Source organism: Lissotriton vulgaris, chromosome 3_1 (genome assembly GCF_964263255.1).
Source record: "Lissotriton vulgaris chromosome 3_1, aLisVul1.2, whole genome shotgun sequence".
In the NCBI taxonomy this organism is placed as follows: domain Eukaryota; kingdom Metazoa; phylum Chordata; class Amphibia; order Caudata; family Salamandridae; genus Lissotriton; species Lissotriton vulgaris.
This window is the reverse complement of record NC_141689.1, coordinates 302,413,570-302,435,421: the sequence shown is the minus strand read 5'-3', so window position 1 is coordinate 302,435,421 and position 21,852 is coordinate 302,413,570. Positions and strand designations below refer to the sequence as shown.

Genomic DNA, 21,852 nt, shown 5'->3' with positions numbered 1-21,852 from the left:
CCTTTTTAAATCATGTTATGCTGTGACCAATAATAGCAGCAATCTCATTATATAAGAGCTCCAAAATAGCCTCTCTCATTATGCCAGGGCTCCTTCCATAGTAGGGTTTGAATACTAGCAATTCCCTTATGTTATGTTTCCGCAGATTTACATACTGATGCTGAAGTTAATGGTAAGCAACAGTTCCAGGGTTGGAATAACATTTTGAGTCTGTGCAAACCTACTAATGTGCATGTTTTAAGGGTTTTTAGCATTTCTTCACTAATCTTTCCCCATTCTGAGAGAGGCTGGAAATTTACTCCTGACAATGGCAGACCTAAAACTTCTTCCAGGGTTGGGAAAAAAGTGGTTTGAGGGAAAGTGAACGTACAAATACTCAGATTTTTGCATGAGCAAATCTACACCTGCATATTTGCTCATGCTAAAATGCTGTTGACAAATATTTTTTGGGAGTACTATTTCTTGTCCTACTTCTGTAAAGTCTTGTGTATTCACGAAAGTTGTATATCTGCACTTAATGCAGGTACATAAGTGCACTTTTGAGACTTTATTTAACAATTGGGCCCCTAATTAGGTCTTGCGTTAACCATGACCTTTTGTGTTGATTAAAATTGTGTACCTCTCTATCAGCTAGCTTCATTGTGTGTGACAGCATTCTGTTCTTTCATAAGGAGCATAATCGACAGTCGTTTTGTTCAGTACCAGGAACTGCTGTGGCAATGTGTGCTTTTTGAGACAAAAACTATTTTTGCTGTTGCTAATGTTTGTTATAATGGTGAGGGGCCAGCAGCTTCCACACCAATAAGGTTTTACAAAAACCATGCCAAAACAAGACACACATTGACAAAAACAAAAGGTTGACCACCAAGGTCAGACATTTTGGCTTTGCCAATGCTTGTTTGTTTTTGTTTCCCATGATCTTATTGAAACTGATTTTTCCATTATGAATATTTTGAGAAATGCTAGCATACATCAACACATTTTCAAATGATGCTGCAAAGAAATGGTACCTAAAATTTTACAATAGTTTACCAAAATGCTTCCTATTTGGATTTTTTTGTGAACATTCTATTTTGAAAGCAGAGAATGATCAATCTTGCTTTCAAGCTTCTGAAAATATTTGCATCTAATCTGAGAGCATTCTGGGAGCGTTCTACATAGCCCCATATTGCTAATCTTAGAAAACATAATGCGTGCACATTTTTATACTGGAACACCTGTCCCTAGTTCAGTCCGAGTTTACAACATTTACTTAGAGCGCTCACTCTAATAATAAAAGCTTTGATTTAATGAACCATGAATAAAAGTTTGAACAGCATTAACACATGGACACAAATATTATCTTAACTGCAAACAATGCCCTTCCAGATTCATAATGTGGTATTGTACACTGCAGCCAAAGTGCTTGTGCTGTAGGGGTTTGTGCCTACTTGCCCTAGGGTAAAATGGAAACTACTTGTCCTTGACCCCAAACAATATGTCCTGGGGGTCGGGCTACAGGAATTCCACAACCTTCCATGTGAAATCTGTCACCAGGATGTCCGTGAGATCACATCACTTCTTAATGTAAGGGGAAAACAGATTTTCCAACTTGCCTCTTCCAAAAGACTAATTAGGGTTTGGCAACGTCAGTAAAGTGTGTTTGACTGACATGTCAGACTCCACCTACAAGAGTGTGTTAGTGGAACATTTGTGGACATGTGGTCTTGGGAGTTTTAAATATTTAGCTTGGGTTTGTACAGAGTCAAGCTTTTATTTTTTGAAAATACACAATGAAAAACAAACGCTTTGATTTGAAATATTATTTTTTGCTGCATAATGCTAACATTAACATAACATTTTCCATGTTTTTCAGGTGTTTGATTTTCAGCTAATGAGAAGAGGATAAACGTTGGTGAACTACAAACCGTACCCATGATTCCAATATGCCCAGTTGTGTCCTTCACCTATGGTGAGAATAACCTCTGGCTTTCATAAATGGATGACTACGCATTTTAAAAAAGATAGTATAATATTTTTGCTAATATGCATGTCTGACCCATTATATATATTTTTTCTTTTTCTCATTCTTCTGTGTTTCTTGTGAATACTAAATCACAGTGCCAAGCCGGCTGGGTGAGGAGGCCAAAATGGCTACTGGCAACTACTTTGGATTTACTCATGGTGGTGCTGCTCAGTATGGGTAAGGTATCTTTTTCCAAGTTGAATGAATTACAGAGAAACAATACATTGTGATTCTTTGCTTGTGTAACCAACTGTAATAACAAAATTAGTTCATAATTCTTCCGAATCAAAAAGGCACAGCATTACTCCAACACCTACAATGTTAATAAGGTTATCCGTTCTTTTAAATGAAGGCCTTCATGTAGCCTTTAAATATGTAGTCTTGAATGTATCACTGATAAAAATGTATTTAGGATGCTAATTATAGAGCAACTTGAGCGTTTCAGAGTTTGGTGCCTAGCGTTTTTTTCAATTTTGCTGCACGCTTTACATAATTTTGATATAGTTCAACAGAAAGTACGACGTGGCTGCCTCCAAACAGTAGGACTCCATAGACGTACAATGAGCACATGTACTTTATAATTTTGGCATGTGGTGAATTTTATGACTGTGTTTTAGATTTTACATTTCTGGGTAGTTGGCTGGGTCTTGATTCAAGAACTCTTGCATGGTAAGAATGTCCATCTTCAAAACATGCTTTTGTGCCCATGAATTGCCCAAAATCTTCCCTTTTCGCTTCTCATAATCATTTCAATTTGAAGTTTTACACAAGCTTTTGTTTGTGAGTAATATAGGCTGGGAGTTAGTTTGGTTAGCTTCATATTTCAGTTCCTTACTGCAGACAGGGATTCAATATACATAATGTTAATGTCCTATGAGGAGGTTGAAGACCATTTTGTAGGATTTAATCAAGGCTAATAATCCATTATAAAAGGGACAAGCTGGTTTGTTTTTTGTGATTGAGTATTTTGTTTTGGAGATTGTATTTTAGTAGCTTGATCTGTCTAACCTGTAGTGCTTTGCAGAGTGGCATGAATATGAGCCAGGAGTGCATGTTTATGGGATGTATATGAGGGTACGATGGGGGTGGTGGGGGCAGGATAAAAGTTCTGTTTAGATTAGACGTAGTTGTAGCCTGCTTCTTTAAGATATTTTCCGAGGCATTGGACTGATTGAGGGGCAGTCTGAGACTCAACTGATTAGTCTAGAATCTTAGGCCAAAGGAAACAGATTTATACATTTTTCTTTTTACATCTTCTGGATCTCTCCTCTTGCAAGGTGAAAACTGCAGGTTGACACCAAGGTGGATGAGGATTTTGACAGTAAAATAATTTGGACCCAGGTGGTCTAGACTTTCTTTTTCAAATAATTTTAAAGATACCTTTGAAACTTAGGTGTTGGTTCGTAGGTTGCTGTGGAGAAAAGTATTTGAGATTCATGTGGTGTCTTACCCGGGATCTGAGTTTGGAGGAAACCAACTTTTTAGTTTGAATTGTTATGTTATTCAACATAAGTATAATATGAACAGAGATTTCTGCAATTTATTTGGAGGGATGATCAAAAGCAACAATTGTTGTTGGCAGACAATAGAAGTGAGTACAGATATATATGTCAATATACCGCTACTGGTTAGTCAGCTGTTCCATAGGAAAAGCGTTTTTTGTGTTGATAATAACGTTTGCCCCATTTGCCAAATCTCCACATAACTTTCCAAAAAGGTGCTACTTTTTGACTAGTTTGTTCTTGTAAAGTTTCGGGCTGATATGTCCCCCGGGCCACAATCAAAACAAATCGGCAAAAAATGCAGTGATCCCATGTAGCTACCACTGGATCGAAAAGAAAAACCAAAACAAAATGCAGCCAGATTTCATTCATGAATAATTCTCCTTATTCCGTAAGAAGGGGGTTGCGTGCCGCCCCTCCAGAGCCATTATAGGCCCAGGTGGAGCCAACCTATAGGCAAAATGTGAAAATATGGGGAGGCCCCCCCAGAGCTTCCAGAGACCCCTGGCAGCTCACCCCCAGGCTGAAACTACTTAAAAAAGGGGGGGGGCACACTGCCTCCCTCCCGGAGCCATTAAAGGCCCTGGGGGGCCCACCCCCTTTGGCTGATCACTTAATGGGAGGGGTGGACGCGTGACACCCTCATTCCCCATAGCTATTAATGGCCCCCATGACCAGCTCACATGCTATGTCCGCTCCCATGCCAGCTGGGAGCAGTCTTTAGATCTATTTCCCTGCCTGCAGTTATGCGGATAGGCAAACTGATCAAGTTCATAGCTGCTCCCTCCTGGCAGGAGCAATGCTGGCTCCCTTTGCATGCAGGAAGCCAGTGGGTACCCTGGGGCTCCCCCTGCAGCCCTCCACAAGAGTATGGTGGGTGCACTAACCTTTCATAGTGCAGGCCTCAAAGGATGGGATCCCTGGGGCCAATAACTTCTCTGGGTGGGGGGTAGCGCGGTCCCCGTCTTTCATTGTTACTAGTGGACCTGGGGGATCGGGTCGCCAGGGCCTAACAAAGCTCGGGTGGGGGGCCACATGGCCCTCCATCTCCTTCAATTAAAAAAAAAATGGCCCTGGCGGTAGGGCCATAGGGCTTACCTAACAAGTTTTGGAGCGGGGGCCGCGTGCCCTCCCCCTCCACTTTATTTTAATTTGTGGCCCTGGGGGATAGAGGGCCCCAGGTCCTTATCAGGGTCAGTGAGGGGGGCTTGTGGCACCCTCCCCATAAAATGTTAAAACTGACCTGGTAGATGGGGGCCCATGGTGGTGAGTTTGAGCTTTACGTATGGTAAGAAAATGGTACTTTAAGCAAAATAAAAAAGCCCTAGAAATTAATTTGAAAAAACCAAAGGTAGCTTTATAGTTAGGTGAATGTCAGTGACAACATTAAAGTTTTCACCAAAAAAAAACAGATTCACCAGTTATAGTAGCTAACTATAACGTGTGCCCCCGCCATGCACTGCTTATTATATCGCTCATTACATGTTCAATTATGTCATTTATGACATCCCTGATATCTCAAATGACATAATTGATGACATCACTGATGACCTCATCCTAGAATCTTTTGAACACATTGCTCTATAAACTGTTCTTGCACTAGAACATAAAAAGTAAGTGCAAAATAGCTCAGAATAATAATAAGATGTAGCATAATTACTACTATCATACATATAACCCCATAGGTAAAGCAAGCTTGAGTTGTGTACAGCATTGACCCTTTACCATACACTTCATGGGTAGCCGAGTTCATGTTGACTATGAACCACAGATAAAAGGGTAACCTGTCCTGCACATTGTATTCAATCTGTATACAACTGTTCAGGGAAAACCATGTTCATCTAGATACTGAAGCCTTGTTACACAACTAATGCCCTACTCAGGACAGTCTTCACCTGTATCAAACCCCCGACACTCACTGAACCTACATCGAGAAAAGAAGTGGATATAACAAGAAAAGTGGGTACTGTTAACATGGTTTTCTGTATGGAAGGACCACACTGTTTGCAGATAGTGACATTCTCATGAGAAATACACCACAGAGTATTAAAAAGTATCTACTAAGAGCATTGTACGCTCTATGCAAAACATGTCCAAAGAGAAGCTCATTGGATGATGTCATCAGTAATGTCATAAATGATGTCAGAACATTGTCACGAGTGAGGTATTACGTGAGGTCATAGGCAGTGCATGGCGTGGGTGCACATCCTAGTTAGCTCTGCTAACTATAACTGGTGAATTTCTGTGTTTTTTTTTTTCTGTTGTCAAAATGTTAATGTTGTCACTAATATATTCACCTAGTTATAACGTTACTCTAACCCTTGTGTTTTTCCCCCATTGAATAGGTAAATATAATTTCTGTATCACAAAGCTATCCAAAAGGCAGGCTAGTACTGCACATTGTCCAAAAAAAAAAACAGTCAGTGGCCAGTTAATGCATTCTGAGGTAGTGTTCATCACAGACGTATGTCTCAGCTCTTTCCAAAATCTGAGCAGTCCTGATGGATACGAAGACTCTGTTCAAGATCCGGGGTGCATAGATGAAAAACACCTACTGCCCTGTTTTTTCTCTTAAACTCTTACAGCCAGATTCATGAAGGTGAACAGCGCTCGCAAAGGGCCAGATTCTCAGAATCTGGCCCTTTGCGAGCGCAATTTTTGCATTTGGGATTCATCATCCCAAATGCAAAAATCGGTAATAGCGAATTCTCAAATTTGCGAGGAATTACATTTAAGGAATCTCTATTTGAGATTCCTTAAATGCAATTAATCATCCATTTTCAAATTGCGAATTCGCAATTTCGGCCCGCTATTTACCGCGAGGTCAAACCTCGTGGTAAATAGCGAAAACTTAGAAAAATGCTTTTAAAAGCATTTTTCTAAGTTGCATGTTGCACACACACATGTCCTTTGGACATGTATGTGCGCAACACCTGTTTAAATTAGCTTTTAAGGGGTGCTACAGGGTGTCCTCTGGACACCCCTGGCACCCTTTAAATCGCTATCTTATTTGCGATTAGCTAATTGCTAATCGCAAATAAGGAATACTCCCTATTCATTCCTATGGGCCTTTTGGCCTATAGGAATGAATGGGGAGTTATTCCTTATTTGCGATTAGCAATTAGCTAATCGCAAATAAGGAATCTGTAGGAATAGCAAAAAATATTGCTATTCCTACATGAATCCCGTTTTGCGAGTCTGGAATAGCGATTCCTTATGATTCGATATTTCAGACTCTCAAAATTTCCCAATGATGAATCAGGCTGATAGGCCATAATTATGATGTTGGTTGGAAGAGCGTCCGACCGACATTGTAACTGAAACGGGTAGCTCGACAAGGAGTTGGCAGTCCCTCTTCCACTGTTATGATGCGACCTCCTTCACGACGATCAGAAAGTGAAAATTTTCTCTTGCCGCTTGTGCTGCGGGTTGCAGCATCAGCCTCAATAGAAAATACTCATTTTAAACATCCATGCACCATTATGTGCCTACTACATGCTGCAGGGATGTTTGGGGGGGGGGCACCATAGGTGCCCCTCAGACCCCATAATTTACAGGCCGATTGAAGGGCACGGCATTCCTTTTTTTTTTTTTTTTTTTTTTTTTTTTTTTTTATATACACAGAGAATTACAGAATCCACTTTCATTTAGAAAGTGCTGATTAATTTTGCTATGTACCTATTTGCAAATCTGAGTCTGTCTCCTGCCTCTATATTTCGATTATGCCTGCAGAATATAAAAGCTTCATGCAACAGCAAAAAAAAGTAGCCCAGCTTTTTGTAGGGGTTTTATTTATTATTTTTATTGTGGACATAATATATTTTTCTCTGACCACACTGTTTGGGTCACTACACAATGCCTGTTTGCATTTTCACTAACGCCCCAAAAAATAGTACCTTTCTCTTAAGTGACACATTTAGTTTAAAAGAATCATTTTGTATTTAATTTATTTTGTATGTTAACTTTTTAAACAAGTTAGTTGTGTTTTTCAGTCTCTTTTTCAAGGTTCTAAAGTTTTTACGTAACATTGTTTCTCCCTGCGATCTGAATGATTGGTTATGTGGCGATTTAACCCGGTCTGCTTCGTAATTAATAATAAAATGCATGGCACAACTACAAGCCTTGTTGTTGTTATTGAAAAATCATCACTAGTGAAAGGGCCAGCTCGTTTAAGTTAGCATGTTCCCATTGGCCGGCGTCACCGTTTATGCTAAACGGTGGCCAGCCATTGGGAAAGAGCCTTCTGTGACATAGACTTTTCTCTTTTTCTGCCGTCCCACTTGGACGGCCTGGCCTGCCTTCCTTCCGACGTAAAAGGTTTCTTATCTTTATGGAGCCAAACACATGGCCCCATAAAGATAATAAACCTTTTACTTTAGAAGGAAAGCAGGCCAGGCTGTCCAAGTGGGACGGCAGAAAAAGACAAAAGTCTACATCAGGGCCGATCATAATTTATAAATGCGTTCTTTCTGTAGAACCCAAGTGATCTGAAAACAAGGTACCAGCAATTAAGGGTTAAAGAGCTCCCAACCCAGAAGAGCGCTATAGCACTGAAGGGACTGGCTGAGAGACTCTCCGAAGACTGATCGCCGACGAGCATAAAAAGACCTAGTTACGTATGTCTACTTTCCTATGATTTTTAGAAATGCAAATTTTTGGTTCGTAAAAGAAGGCTTGAAAAAACCGAGGCAGAATCGCTGTCAGCCAGGCTGCTTTACAATCTATTAAAATTGTCTCAGGGAGCCGAGTCTACGAAGGATGATTGTTTACAGCACTTCCCTCGACTCTTGCATTTTACGTGCTTACAATATAAAAACTGCCTACTTTAGAAGCTTTAACAGCATGAGAAAGCGGTGGGCTGGAAGCCATGGGACTTCCATCAGCTTAGGGAGGCTAAGCGGGACTCGCAGGACTGCAGCGATCCGGAAAGCCCCCCCCCGGTGCCCTGAATGAGTCTGACCAGAGGCTTCCAGGACTCCAGCACAGTAAGGAGCGGCATCAGGAACTTTTCTAGCATCTAGCGGACCTGGAGCTAGACCCCGGCACCCCTATACTGCTTCAGTCCAAGGTGCCTTGAAGCATCGCCCGGGAAGGACCCTAGCACTTCCTGATGGTCAAGCAGCACACCCTGCACCTTCTGCTGGACAGGATCGGCTTCCTCCTGGACTGCATCGCCTGCTTCTGAGGGGGACAGCCCCTGCCCGAGTTCTGTGCTGTCTGCCCTCTTAGGTCCAGTACAACAAGATTTGCAAGGCTTCCTCCTCGCCCTATTCTTCTTCTTCAGCGAGCAGGGGCACCTTTTTACCAGTCTTTGTGGCTCCATCCGACAGCTAGCAGAACCAGAAGAAGCTGTCCCTGAGGAGCATCAAGGTGAAGAGAGGCGGGTGTCCGGGCCCCTGGGGATGAATACTGCAACAGCTATGGGCTCTGAGTCAAGCTTAACCAGGTACACCTCCGATTACTCCATGTTCTGAACAGCAACTACACGAGCACACCAAGTCGGAAAGGCGATGCTTTGCAGACACTGTGTTGTTGCCTGTGTGTCAGATGAAGCTTGCGTGAGCACATTTAAAACAAGCATTTGCAATGCAATAGGTCTCACATTTTAGAAACTTTGACCTGTTGGTATTATAAATGACAATGCCTTTTATTATTGCAGGGGTTTTTAAAAGCACATAAATAAATGGCATTGTCGTTTACAATGCCAATGGGTCAAAATCTCGCAATTGCGAGACCTGTTGCATTTAAAATGCTTGTTAATGCAAACCTGTGGCAACCATTTTTAGGTTGTGGTCTTTAGCACATGCTTGTAACAACAATTAAAAAAAATTTTTTTTATAACTTGCCAAGGCCAGACCATTTCGCTTTATCACTGCTGTAATATTCTTAAATTCCGACAAGATTTAGTTTTTCCAAGATGTAATTTCATGACGGTTCCATTTTCCTGTTCTTCGATAATGTAATTTTTACGACAGTTTCATGTACTGTGGAACGGTCAATTGCATGCAGGTTATTGCTAGTCTGTCTTCAAGGATGTTGTGCAATGGATCTCATGAAAATAAGAGGTGTAATTTTTTTAACGCCGTTACGTACTCTGGGTAGCTTAAGTTGTGGTTAGTATTTATTGGATTCATGTGAAGTTTTTAAAATTATTTTTATTTCAGCCAATAGTTATATTTAATTGTAAGGTTATGATGCAATAACGTTTGTAATTTATTTTTGCGTTTTACCAGTTTTTTCTTTTGTTGCTAATCGGAGTTTGTACGATGTTGATCCCTCCCCCCCCACCGTCCAAAACCCTCTCACCCTCATCCCTCCCCTCACTCAGGAATCTTTTCTGGCAATACTCCCCAAAGTAAAGTCGGGGTCTCCGGCGGACGTCTGCCCCGCACGCATCTTACAGCAAATCTACTCTAGCTGCCCTGATCCCCCTATCGCCTTCCTTAACAGCTCCTTGGCTCAGGGTGTTGTGACCCCTGCACTAAAGGCCGCCACCATAGTGCCTCTGCTGAAGAAACCCGGCGCGGACCCTTCCATCTCGGCTAACTTTCGCCCCATCTCCCTGCTGCCCTTCCTGGGCAAGGTGATGGAACGCCATGTCACCGCGGTACTGAGCGCTCACATCGAGGCGAATGGGGGGCTGGCCTCTCGCCAGGCAGGATTCCGCCCCAGGCATTCGACCGAATCGGTCGTAGTTTCAGTCCTAGACAACCTCAGAAAGGGTATGGATGACAACAACCACCAGGCACTGGTCCTCCTTGATCTCTCCGCCGCCTTTGACACGGTGGACCATACCATCTTACTGGCCCGTGTCAAGGCGGCCGGCATCGGGGGATCAGCTCTGGTCTGGCTCTCCTCCTTTCTGAGGGACCGCACTCAGGCGGTCCGACTGGGCGATTTCACCTCCACCCCTCTCCCTGTCACCTGCGGTGTTCCCCAGGGCTCCTCTCTCTCTCCCTTACTCTTTAATCTCTATATCTTTCCTCTTATCTATGCACTCCAGCAGCTGGAGGTCACTGTCTACAACTATGCGGACGACCTCCAGCTCATCTTTGATCTGTCCCCCTCTCCTCTCTCGGTCTCTAATTTCCAGTCAACTATGACATTCATCAGGGACTGGATGAACCACAACCATCTTAAACTGAACCCTGACAAGACCGAGCTGGTTCTCACTGGTGGTTCATCCAGCCCCTGGAACTCTCTTTTCTGGCCCCCCTCTCTTGGCCCGGCACCATCCCCCTCCACCGTGGTCAAAACACTGGGTGTTAAAATGAATAATCAGCTCACTCTTCACTCACAAATTAGTTCCGTGGTTTCCTCCTGTTTCCTCACTCTCCGAACTATCCGCTCTGTCTCCCGCTTCTTCTCTCCCCAGGCACTTAAGATCATCATAGCCGCCCTGGTAATCTCACGATTGGACTACGCTAACGCCCTCTATCATGGCATTCCAGCGTACAGCCTGCGTAGACTCCAAACCATCCAGAACCAGGCGGCCAGGCTGATATACGGCCTTCCACGCTATCACCACTCCACCCCCCTTCTAAAAGAGCTTCACTGGCTCCCTGTGAAACAACGCTCCCTTTTTAAGATCGGATGCATGGTTTTTCAGGCCCGCCAGGGCACTGCCCCCGCTTTCATCGCCTCACTAATTAAACCCTATGTCCCCGCTAGAAATCTCCGGTCTTCCTCCAAGTCCCTTCTCCAGATCCCCCGCTTCTCACGCAAAAAGTGGGGCGGTTCTAACTTCTCAACTCTGGCCCCTACTTTCTGGAACTCACTTCCAGACAATCTCCGTTCTGCAACTCAGTATCTCTCCTTCCGTAGAGACCTGAAAACTTTCCTTTTCAGCCAGGCTTTCCCCGCCTAATACTTACTCCACCCTTCCATGGTCTTTCTCCCTCAGTTACTGAACCTCCAGCGCCAAGAAACCGCAAGGTGTACGCCGCGCTCTACAAGTGTTTTAAATTAGAAATTAAATTAGAAATTAGATGTTATATATCTGTGTGCCTTTGATCGTGAGGCGTATCACTAGGTGTTCGGGTGACACAAGTGAGAAGTGCGTGAGCGGTGCAGTTTAACTCTGAAGCACGAGGCCCACATTGCCATGCAGGGTTGTCACTCCTGCTTACTTTCACAGGGCACTTCTCTGTAGATCTTGATACCAGGCAGGTCCTTTTTTTTTTTTTGTTTTAAATATTGCAACTTTACATGGAATATGGTTTTATTGTTTTCTGAGGGTTGGGATCTTCTGCCCACAGACATAAGGTAACAATTTACACAGTGTTCGAACAATAAAAAGGACATTTGTTCCAGCACAAACTCACCACTGTCAGAAGGTATCTGACAGGAGAAGACAAAAATCAGGCACGTGTGATGGACACCCAGCTTCCTATCAAGGCAACATTTCAACTTTTGAGAGAAAGTTAATATTTTGACATGGCAACATATCCTACATGTGGTTGGAGATTATATTTTTCTGACCAGATGTTTCAAATATTTAGTCTGGAAATGCCAACATCTTTTTGAGGAGCAGTTCTTGCCAGTTTCTGGGCCATCCAATGAAAAAGGAGATTTCATCAAGTGTAAATGCTGTATTTGCTGACAGTTACTGGTAGGATTGCTGTTTGTAACAGAATTTTATTCTCTGGAAGAGTAGGGTAAAGTTAGGGTTCTCATCCTAAAAAATGAAGGCAGTCAGTTTGTTTGCTCTGGCACCCTCTCCTAAAAAGGCAATCTAGTTACCGGGAGGCGGTGAATGGGGCTTTGGAAGAGTTCATAACTTGTGAAAGCTACCACTTTTGGAAAGAGTCTTCACAAAGTTTAAGGGGTATGAGAAAAGGTGTTTATCCAGAGAGGTCTGCGGTTGGTGAATTTACACTGTATTTTTCAGAGCAATTGGACCTGGTTGATAAGGCAAAATAACGTTTTAAAAATAGAAACCATTAACACAGAGAATTCAGGCAACGACCTTTCATTGATACTTAGAAAGCCGATCATGCTAATCGGTTTGTGTATGTCACAAAGACCAAGTGAGTGGAATCGCAATAGATTTTTACTTCAATTCCATGTTTGGAAAGCAACAATGTTCTTCAATAGAGACCTTTCAAAATCTATGAAAGGTTCAGTGTTAAAGTTAGTGTTGGGACGGAAATGTCCCCCGCATGGTGATGGATGTGTACCCCTCTCCTTAGTTCCCCGGATACATGCATATCTGCATCACTGAAAATTGTTTTTGGTTGAGGGTCAACAATTATGTGAATGCCCTGACCAAGGCCTGTCTCTCAGTAATTTGGTCTGATTAGACTGGAAGTGGTGCCCAAGTCCTACCCTTGGGTTGATAGGGGGCAGTTGCCCTACCTGGAGTTGAGTGACACGAGCAACATGGTGGCAGCATACCAGTTATATGTTCAGTGGTAATTGGGAGTGTGAACATGCCTTTTTAGGTTTGTCACTTGATTGGGGCCTACTGGCCCACTCTTGTAAAGTTCAGTAGCTGTGTGCGTGACTCGCCTTTGGCCTGCATGGATTGTGTGTAGCGCCAGACCCTGCATGCTGGAATGTGTGCGCGTGCCTGGTACATAACATGGAGTCCTGTGTGTTCTTTTTTGAAAGTCCATGATATGGAGAGGATTGTTGTGGTGAGTACTGTAGCTCCCAGACAGGAGGGTGTGGATTGCTTGTCTTCCCTAGGCGGGCGCACGCACACTCTCTCCCTATTTGGCTTGGCACTGTGGTCTGGGCTCGTTGTCATGAGGATGGTGAGGCTGATAAAGTTAACACTGTGGACCAGCTAACCTTGATCGAGACGAAGGCTTAGTTTTTTAAACCTTTTGAGGCATAGGAAAGTGGAGGCTGGCAGCCAGGTGTGTGCCCCAGTTATTTCCTTGGTCAGTGTGATTTGGGTCAGTCACGTATGAGCCACTCCTGTTGTGGTAGACTCCCTTTGACAAAAGGGCGGTGCAGAAGAGCGAGAACATCAAAGGAGAGGACGCCCACAAACCGAATTGCAAACGCTCCAATACTAAATCATGTGTCTGGATTTGGACGGTAAAGATGAGTCAGTGTCTCACACAGTTTAACGGCATTGTACATCAGGGGAAAGCGTTGCCAAGACTTCAGGCTGTTGAAAATAGGCCTGGAGACCAAGATCGGTCCGTCTCCCAGCTGCTTAATGGGACCATCACCCCAGAAGCCAAGATCACTTCCACTGTGTCTGCCTGCCTAGACCTGTGAGCACAAGGTCTGAAGGAAGCAACGCTAGACTGGGATCCTGGCCAGTGGATCCCATTGAGTTCAGTGTGGCAGCTGGTCCAGTTGGGACTGATGTCCCAATTGAACCGACCGCTCTGTGCCGGAAGTCGATAACCCTTTTGGGGTTGCTGTGAAGTTTCAGGCTGCCATGTGGTATCCCTGATCTCATTGATGCTGTTGCCACTTTTGCCAGTGGAGTTGAAACTACTGGGGCTGTTGTTGCCTGTTGGAGGAGTCTGTGTGACCAGTGGAGGGACTTGGGAGCAAGATCGGAAGCCGCCTCGCAGCACCATCGCTGCTACACCACCTTTCTGGTGAAAACGGCAAAGAGGTGTCTGCTGCACCTGGAAGCTGCAAATTGAGGGAGGGTGGTGTACAAGCTGCTTGTTGAACTATGGGGAGATGGCTCCGTGTTCCGGACACTTTTCAAGGCAGCAGTTGGGTAGGACTGAAGCATTGCTGCAGGCCCTTTTGAGACTTGCACAAGATTGACATTTTACCACCAGGGAGCTGACCTTTTCATGGTCTAAGCCAGACTTTGATGCGTACTGCTAGTGCAATATGCACTGGGCGCCATTTCCCGAAATCATCCATGGGTGTATTTTTTTGTGGAGGAGAAAGGGGGGGGGGGGGGAGATAGAGGACCCAGTGTTTAGATGTGGCCCCGTTGAACATTGGGATGCTAGTCATCAGAGACAACTGTGTGGGTTGAGGTGTTGCCTGCGACAGCGCATGCACTTTTGCTTGCGAGGTGTATTGTATATACCAAGTGGCTTGCACCCTATCCATTGCTTCAAATTCATCTGTTTCTTTGTCTGTCTAATTTGCTGCCTTGTAATTAGGCAGCCTATACCGTCATCGCCTCTTCAGCTGGAGCATGGACCAGGTACAGATTGCTTTTCAGCTTGATTGCGGTCATTTTGCTGATCAGGTACTATGTTTAATTAATTATTTATTTATTTGTGTTGCCTCTTCCCCTTCCAAAAGAGCTATGATGCAGCCAGCACTGGGCGCGCCATAGCACATTTTGAGGTCTCCGCCTAGCTGTTGGACCTGGCCTCGTGGCGTGGTTACCCCCGCTACTCAGCTCCCCGTTAGCCCAGCTCCGTACTTGGGAACCCCTAGCTATCCTGCCCATGTCCGACCAAACGCCCACGGCCCGCATCGGCCTGTCCCCGGCCACCTTCCCAGCCAGTGCGCCCCAAACCCGCAAGGCCCCATAGACCCACCGGCAGCTATTTTCCCTTCCTGAGGTCCCTGACTCCGTGGGCCTAGCATGACCCCAGCCCCAGCGCAGCTTAGGCTCCAGACGCGCCAGCCCCCGTTGGGAGGGTGAGGGCTACCCTAGTGAGAGAAGACAAGGAGTTTCGATGGCACCTCCGGCCTACCCTGAGAGACTGGTTTCTGTCACACCTCTGGTCTTCCCCTGGGGGCCAGTTTCGATTGCACCTCCGGCCTCCCCGCGTGCTGGCTCCAGACCTGCTGGCGTCTGGGGAATTCCCGTACGCATCCTCAAAGGGATCAAAGGACCAACCGCCGGACCTCACCCACGGGCCGCCCCCAAAGCCTTGGACCTCCGCCTGCGAGGGTCCGGACATCAAGGGGCCACTGGACTATATCCAGGCCCGCCCCTGAACTAGCGGGCAGTTGTATCTTGGACAAGGAAGCCCTGCTGATCTGATCGCGGCCGAACTGAACCTCGTAAACTCTTCGAGCCCTGCTGACGCTGTCGCGGCTCATTCTCGGAATTGGAACATCGGAGCCCTGCTGACCTCGTTGCGGCTCAAGCTTGAACTCTGAAGATCGACACCGAACCTATTGAGCCCTGCTGACCTGGTCGCGGCTCCTCACGAACTACCCTCCGGATCGAGCCCTGCTGACTTCGTCGCGGCTCGAGGAGTCCTCTAGTCCGGCTGGACTGTCGACGCTACCAACACGAGTTGAGTCACCCTCCAGTGAGTAGGATCCCCAGTGCAGCTACCACCTTCCGTAACCCCCCGGCTCAAGGATTGAGAGCTGTGGGCAGGGTACGCTACGTACTGGCCTATGAGACTGAGACTGTCCCGCTACCCCTTTCCTGAAGCCTTGAGACTTTTGCGATCCCTCGATCGTTGTATATAGAGTGCTAATCCTTTTACTTGATTATAAAGAAGTTGATATCGAAAACCCACGGTGTGGTGTCTGTTCATAAGTGTGGTGTGGTCCTCGTGTGTACGATTCAATACTTGAGGTCTTCCCCAGCGGAGATCTCTCGTAAGGCTCGGCATTATTGGCGGGAGAGGTGGGTCACGGAGGAGTCGGGTAGACATAACCTGGCCTCTGGGATCGCCCCTTCTAACACTAGCGTACACTGCGCGGCAGTGTCGCGCAGCCGAGATTTTATGTTTACAGTAAGGGGGCTTGAACCCGCCCCTCTTCTCCATTGTCTGGCTTCCTGAACGGAGGCCAGCCATTGGAGGAGAGGGGCGTCACTCAGTTCAAGACGGGATTCGAGGGTGTGTTTTTGACTTTCTCTCTGTTTTCTTTCTCTCCTCTTCCCATTGGCTGGAATTTTACCTTCCAGCCAATGGGAAGAGGAGAGAAAGAAAACCACGCACTAATCAAAAAATGACGCTGGTTTCTCCAAGGCATTCCTACCTCGCCTCGGAGAAACATGGTGGTGTATCCATGTCGTGGGAGCCCCCAGTCTTCTCCCCGCCGTCTTTGTGAGCCTTTAGAAACTCTCTGAAGACCAGTGTTTAGCGCTATTTTAAATCCATTAGATTACATCGGGTGTGTCCATCCTGTTTTTGGTATGCCGGACGGGGTCAGTCTTGCGGCCTCGCTGACTTGTTTACATTCTGTGTCTGGCCTGATTCCAGTACTGATGGCGGGTCAGCTGGGATAGTATGTCGGATTAAAGTACTTACAGCTTCTCTCCGTGCTGGGTTTTCATTATTGGTGCTGAACGTCCATCTGTTCTTTACTGTCCGCACCGGCACAGCTTTTATTCTTTTTTAACACTTGCTCAGTACATCACAGATGAAAGCAAGGACAGTTTGGATTAAGGTACAGATACCGCATATACCGCTCATTATCACAGGCACGGCACCCTCCTCTTGTAACAATCGACCCGTACCTAGTTCACATCTCGGGGGGTGGGGGGAGAAATAGGTGCACGCGAGAGTAACTTGGTCCACTCATTTGCATTGTCGGTGAATCACTGTGGATGGCTCCGCCCGTGTGCACGTGAAGCGTCTCACAGACGAGCCCTCATCTCTGTTGTAATCATTGCCCATGTCAGGGTTTACAATGCTTTCAACAGGGAGGTGACGTCTGTGAGTCATCGTCTGCTGTTGGGCCAGATACAACCGGAGCGGTTCCCAATGCCTGTAGGTCTTGATGTCGGGGGTTGTAGTCTAGAGTGTCCCATACATCCTAGTGTTCTTTATGTACTTCTAGGTCTTGTGACCAGGCTTTCATTCTAGGGCCACGTGTTCCGCCAGAGTGAAGGGCTTTCCAGGCCCGCTCTGCTGTATGGCGCTCCTTTTCTTCCGACCTTCTCTTGTCCTCCTACAGCTCTTAACTGGGAGGAGGTATTTCTCCGACAACCTGGATCTGATAGAAGAGCAACATTGGTGCCCCTCCCACTCTCACTAAGTATATAAAAGCGTGTGCATGTTGCACTTGCATTGGGCTGTTCGTTCATTCATTGGGCTGTTCAGCTCTGCTAGATGCTCGTTGGGCAAGCTTTAGGAAAGCAGCAAGACATCTCTTCCTTGCCAAACTATATGTAAATTCTCTTCAGCTTGCAACGTTTTTGGGCCTGAACATCTGTGGTATAGGCGCATGTTGGGAGCATATCCTTGGGCATTGGTACTTGTCTGTGATATGCAAACATAAAAACAAATAATTTGAATTTTCTACCTGTGATATGCGCACAGAGATATTGCACATCCTGAAATGCAGCACATTGCTCTGATATGCCCACAAATTCCTCATTTTATTTATTGGAAGATCTTGGCTAAGTAAGTAAAATTTATTTGCACAATTAATTAAAATCGTTGCAATATACACGCTCGGAATTTTAGTTTGCATGGTTAGAAGCTTCGATTTCGCCTCGATGGGCATCGTGGTTGACCATATGTCCTTTGCTTTGAGGGATTCGAGGCAGTATGTCAAATATTTATTCCATGATGTTTTGGGGTTGCTGAGCAAGGACCATATACAGCTCTTTAAAGTGTGAGGGCTGGCTTATTTTGTTTTTAGGCAGTAGGAGATGTATCTTGCGCTCCTGATCCATCGCTGGGAAGATAGAGAAAATTCTTTCCGAATTTGGGCATGGGAGGTTGAGTTTGGCAATCGAAAAACCCTACGGTAACATAACGATTGCACTCTGTCTAGCCAACTATTCATCTTCTCTTTAAAGATTATTGCGCCGAAAGAGATTGTAGGAAGGAATTTTGCAGTAATCAATTTTATTAGCGGGACCAAGTCCTGGAGGTGCAAAGCACTCTACGTTCTTATAAAAGACCCCTCCAGGCTGCGAGCAACTGCCTGCATTTCAGTTGTATGTACAGCAGTTCTCCCTTTGTGATCGATCCAAACACCCAGGTACTTATATGCGGTGACAGTTTCCAGTGGCTTCCCTTCAATAAACCACATGGTCTTTTTTGTTTTCGCAGAAGATATTGCCATTGCTTTGGTAACATTTATCTCTAGCATATTGAAGTTGCAGTACTGGGCGAGGGAGTCAAGCAGTCTTTGAAGGCCCACCTGAGTTTGGTCTAAGAGAATGGTATCATCTGCGTATTGCAGAGTTTGAATTTTTCTTTGAACAATTCCTGGGGGAAAGGTGCAGGAGTGAGACAGCCATTCAGGGAGGTCTGCGAGGTACAAATTGAAGAGTAGTGGTGGGAGAGTGCACCCTTGTTTTTAGGCCTCTGCTAGTATAATTTTTTTTGGAAGTGGACCATCTCGATGTAACTCTTACTTTGACCCAAGTGTCAGTGTGTAGGGCTATTAGTGCTTTCAGTAGCGGCCAAGGGATGCCCCATCTTGCCAATTTTTCCCAAAGATTAGGCCGGCTCACGCGATCGAAGGCTTTACGAAAGTCGATAAATCCCAGGAATAACGATTTACCTTGTGCAGCTAGGGGGGTTTCCATCAAGTGGGCTATACAGATCAAATTGTCTTCGATGTGACTGCCTCTTTGGAAGCCAGTTTGGGTGAATGGGATTAAGTTGTTATTTTCCACCCACTTTGTAAGTGCCTTTAAAAAGACGCTAGCGTATGCCTTCCCATCCACATCGAGGAGGGCTATCATCCGATAATTGTTGGGATTGGACCGCGAGCCTTTTTTATGAAAGGGAACGAGAAGTGATCCTTGCCAAGAGGCCGGGATAGGGCCTCCCAATATTGCGACCTCAAAGAGCGGGGACCGTATCAAAGCCCATTTCTGGGCAGAAGCTTTGAATACTTTAGTAGGGATCCCATTGGGTCCGGAGGCGCTGCCTGAGGGCATTTTCTTTATTATTCCTGTTATTTCGTCTGTTGTTATCTTGATGGAGGGGAATATGTCATCTTGGGCGATTAATTGATCGAGAGTGGACAGGCTACTGGTGTTTAAAGCGTGTGGTGCTGTATAAAGTGTTTTGACAGAAGTCTCCCAATCAGCAGGAGAGATATTAGTTGCGGTGGGAGGTTTAATGGCTTTGGTGGCCTTGTTTACCCAATTCCAAAATTTTCTTTGGTCTTTAGATTTTATGATCTCAAAAGCTGTTGCCCAGTGGTACTCCTCTTCCAGTTTCTTTAGAAGGAACCTGGCCTTCCTGTATTCTTTTCTAGCTGCTGATATGTCGCTCTTCAGAGATTTATATTCGCGTTAGTTCGTTGCAACTTATTTAGTTTACTTTTTGTAGTGATTATATGTTGTTTTTTTTAAAAGTTTTATATAGCGCGGACAAGATCTTTGCAGATATCAGAGCGCTTTACAGAGACAGGAGGTAGGGTAGACAAACTCTTGAAAACAAGGGTAATTTAAAGCCGGAAGGTCCTTCGAAGGCTGTTTGTTGGTTTTGAGGCTAATTGATCTCTGAAGTTAGTCAATATAATTTCCCAAGAGGATGCTGTCAAGTGACTAATATCGGCCGAAACCCATTTGGTCAGTAGATTGTCCACTTCCGCTTCTATTACTTCCCGATTTCCTACGGACCATCTCAGATTTCGGTAGGTTCGAGTCCGTTCCAATCAAGGGAATATTAGGGCGATGTAGCTGCCTAAGGGCAATCTTGCACGTTATGATGGCATGATCGCTGTCTGAGGATGGTATTACCAAGAACTGACGTACCAGGTGAAAGGCAGTAAATGATATCCATATATAGTCAAAGGTGGCCATTCGGGAGGGGGATGCGTGGGTATATGTAGCTGGTTGATTTGAGGCAATCCTTCCATTGAGTATGCGCAAGCCGCATTGTTTTAGTTTTGTTGCTAGTTTGACTCCATTGGCTTCCTTCCGTTGATACTGAGATTTTATCTCCGGGATGGCCCACATTTCATTGACTGATGATAGTTGAGAGGATTGAGTGGAGTTGATGTCCATTAAGTTGGAGTTAAAGTCGCCCGTTATCAGCCACAGATCATTTGGGAAAAGGGCTTCAAGATTGTTTATTGTAGGTAGCATATTACTCAAAGTAGACTCTCGTCTTGTTTTTGTGGGGTGCAAGTAAACCCAGCCGAAGATGATTTTTTGCTTTATTTTTCCCTTTTCATGGCTCTTAGTCTCAATGCTGATGAAGATATAGTCACCCTCAACATTATGAAGTGTCTAATTTTGCGACCAGTGTGGTGTTCACAGCAATCAGAACGCCCCTGGATGCATGGCCACCTGCAATGGATGGGATAGCGAAAGATTCGATTACAGTAAAATCTTCCCAGATGGTGTTCTCCAGAGCCCAGGTCTCTTGAATAGCGAAAATGTCATGGGGCTTCCGGAGGTCTGTGGTTAATCATCCGATTTTCTATTTTGTTAGACCTCGGATATTCCAAGAGCATATATTTAGATAGTGGGCTATGTCGTGGTTGGGTTTGTTTTCATACGAGAATGTCCGTGCACAACCCTAAGGCCTGGGAGAGCCAGGACCAGTCTTGGGATTTATGCGGCTTAAGTACACACTTGTGAGGACCTCCTGCTGTTGTGGCTATTACTTGAAGCGGGTTCTCAAACCAGGGTGCTGTTTTTGATTCCTGTCAGAGTCCGCGTAGCATCAGGGGTAGCTGCTGATTATTCTTATCCCGATTTAAGTATGGTCTGGTATTGTCAGACGGTAAGGGTTCGGAAGTATTTTTTAGAAAGGTCGGGTAGTTAGTGATGGTGTAAAGCAGGGGTCTCCAAACCGGTCCTGGAGGGCCGGATCCATGCCAGATTTTTAAAATAACTGCATGTATCTCAATGGGTGTTAGACCTGACATCATTGGCTTGAGTCTCTCCTCCATTTTTTTCTGTTTGCCTCCACTGTTTACGATGTTTTGCTGGTATATGCTTTGGGCAGTGTGCCACTGCTGCTCAGTGCCACAGTGCAAGTGCTCCCTATGTTAAATTACTGTATCGATTGAATTCCATGTTTGGATTATTTGGTTTACTGTCAGTCCCTAGTCTAGTGCACCAGGAGTGCCGGGGCTTGTAAATACAAATGCCGCTCGTGGGCTTGCAGCACATGTGCCACCCACAAGAGCGGCCTAGTAAAAGTATGTCTGAGGGTCTTCCATTGCCAGACCCACGTGCAGTCTAGTACTGTCACGCTGACTGCGCAAGTACACCTACTTGCCAGTCCCTAAACCTTCCCTTAACTTCATGTTAGTCACCCCTATGGTAGGCCCACGGGCAGGGTGCGTTGTAAGTATAAGGTAGGACAGGCCTGACCAAGTTGGCATGTCCTAATAGTGAATTCCAGCCATATTCGTTTTTCAATATTGCGAGGTAACCTGCTCTCCATTAGTTAGAATGGGCTGCCAGGATTATTAATGCTATAATCCTAGCTGGCGCGGGGAGCATGGTGCAATGTCGAGTTTGGTATCCCTGAACTCTGGGTTTAATTACGCATCCGTTGGTGTGGA

At 45.3% G+C, this 21,852-nt stretch overlaps 1 protein-coding gene across 3 annotated transcripts in view; it reads left to right on the top strand.

Moving 5' to 3' along the window:
* Positions 1 to 21,852, top strand: part of ZFR (zinc finger RNA binding protein) — a 691,036-nt gene that overhangs the window by 26,519 nt on the left and 642,665 nt on the right. For all 3 annotated transcript variants that reach the window (XR_015309278.1, XM_086960497.1, XM_086960498.1), the window contains exons 2-3: positions 1,856 to 1,951; positions 2,101 to 2,182. Coding sequence is in view for 2 of the 3 variants with exons in the window: in XM_086960497.1 (XP_086816623.1) it covers positions 1,915 to 1,951; positions 2,101 to 2,182 (119 nt within the window). In the remaining variant the exon portion in view is untranslated. The remainder of the gene's footprint in view (positions 1 to 1,855; positions 1,952 to 2,100; positions 2,183 to 21,852) is intronic.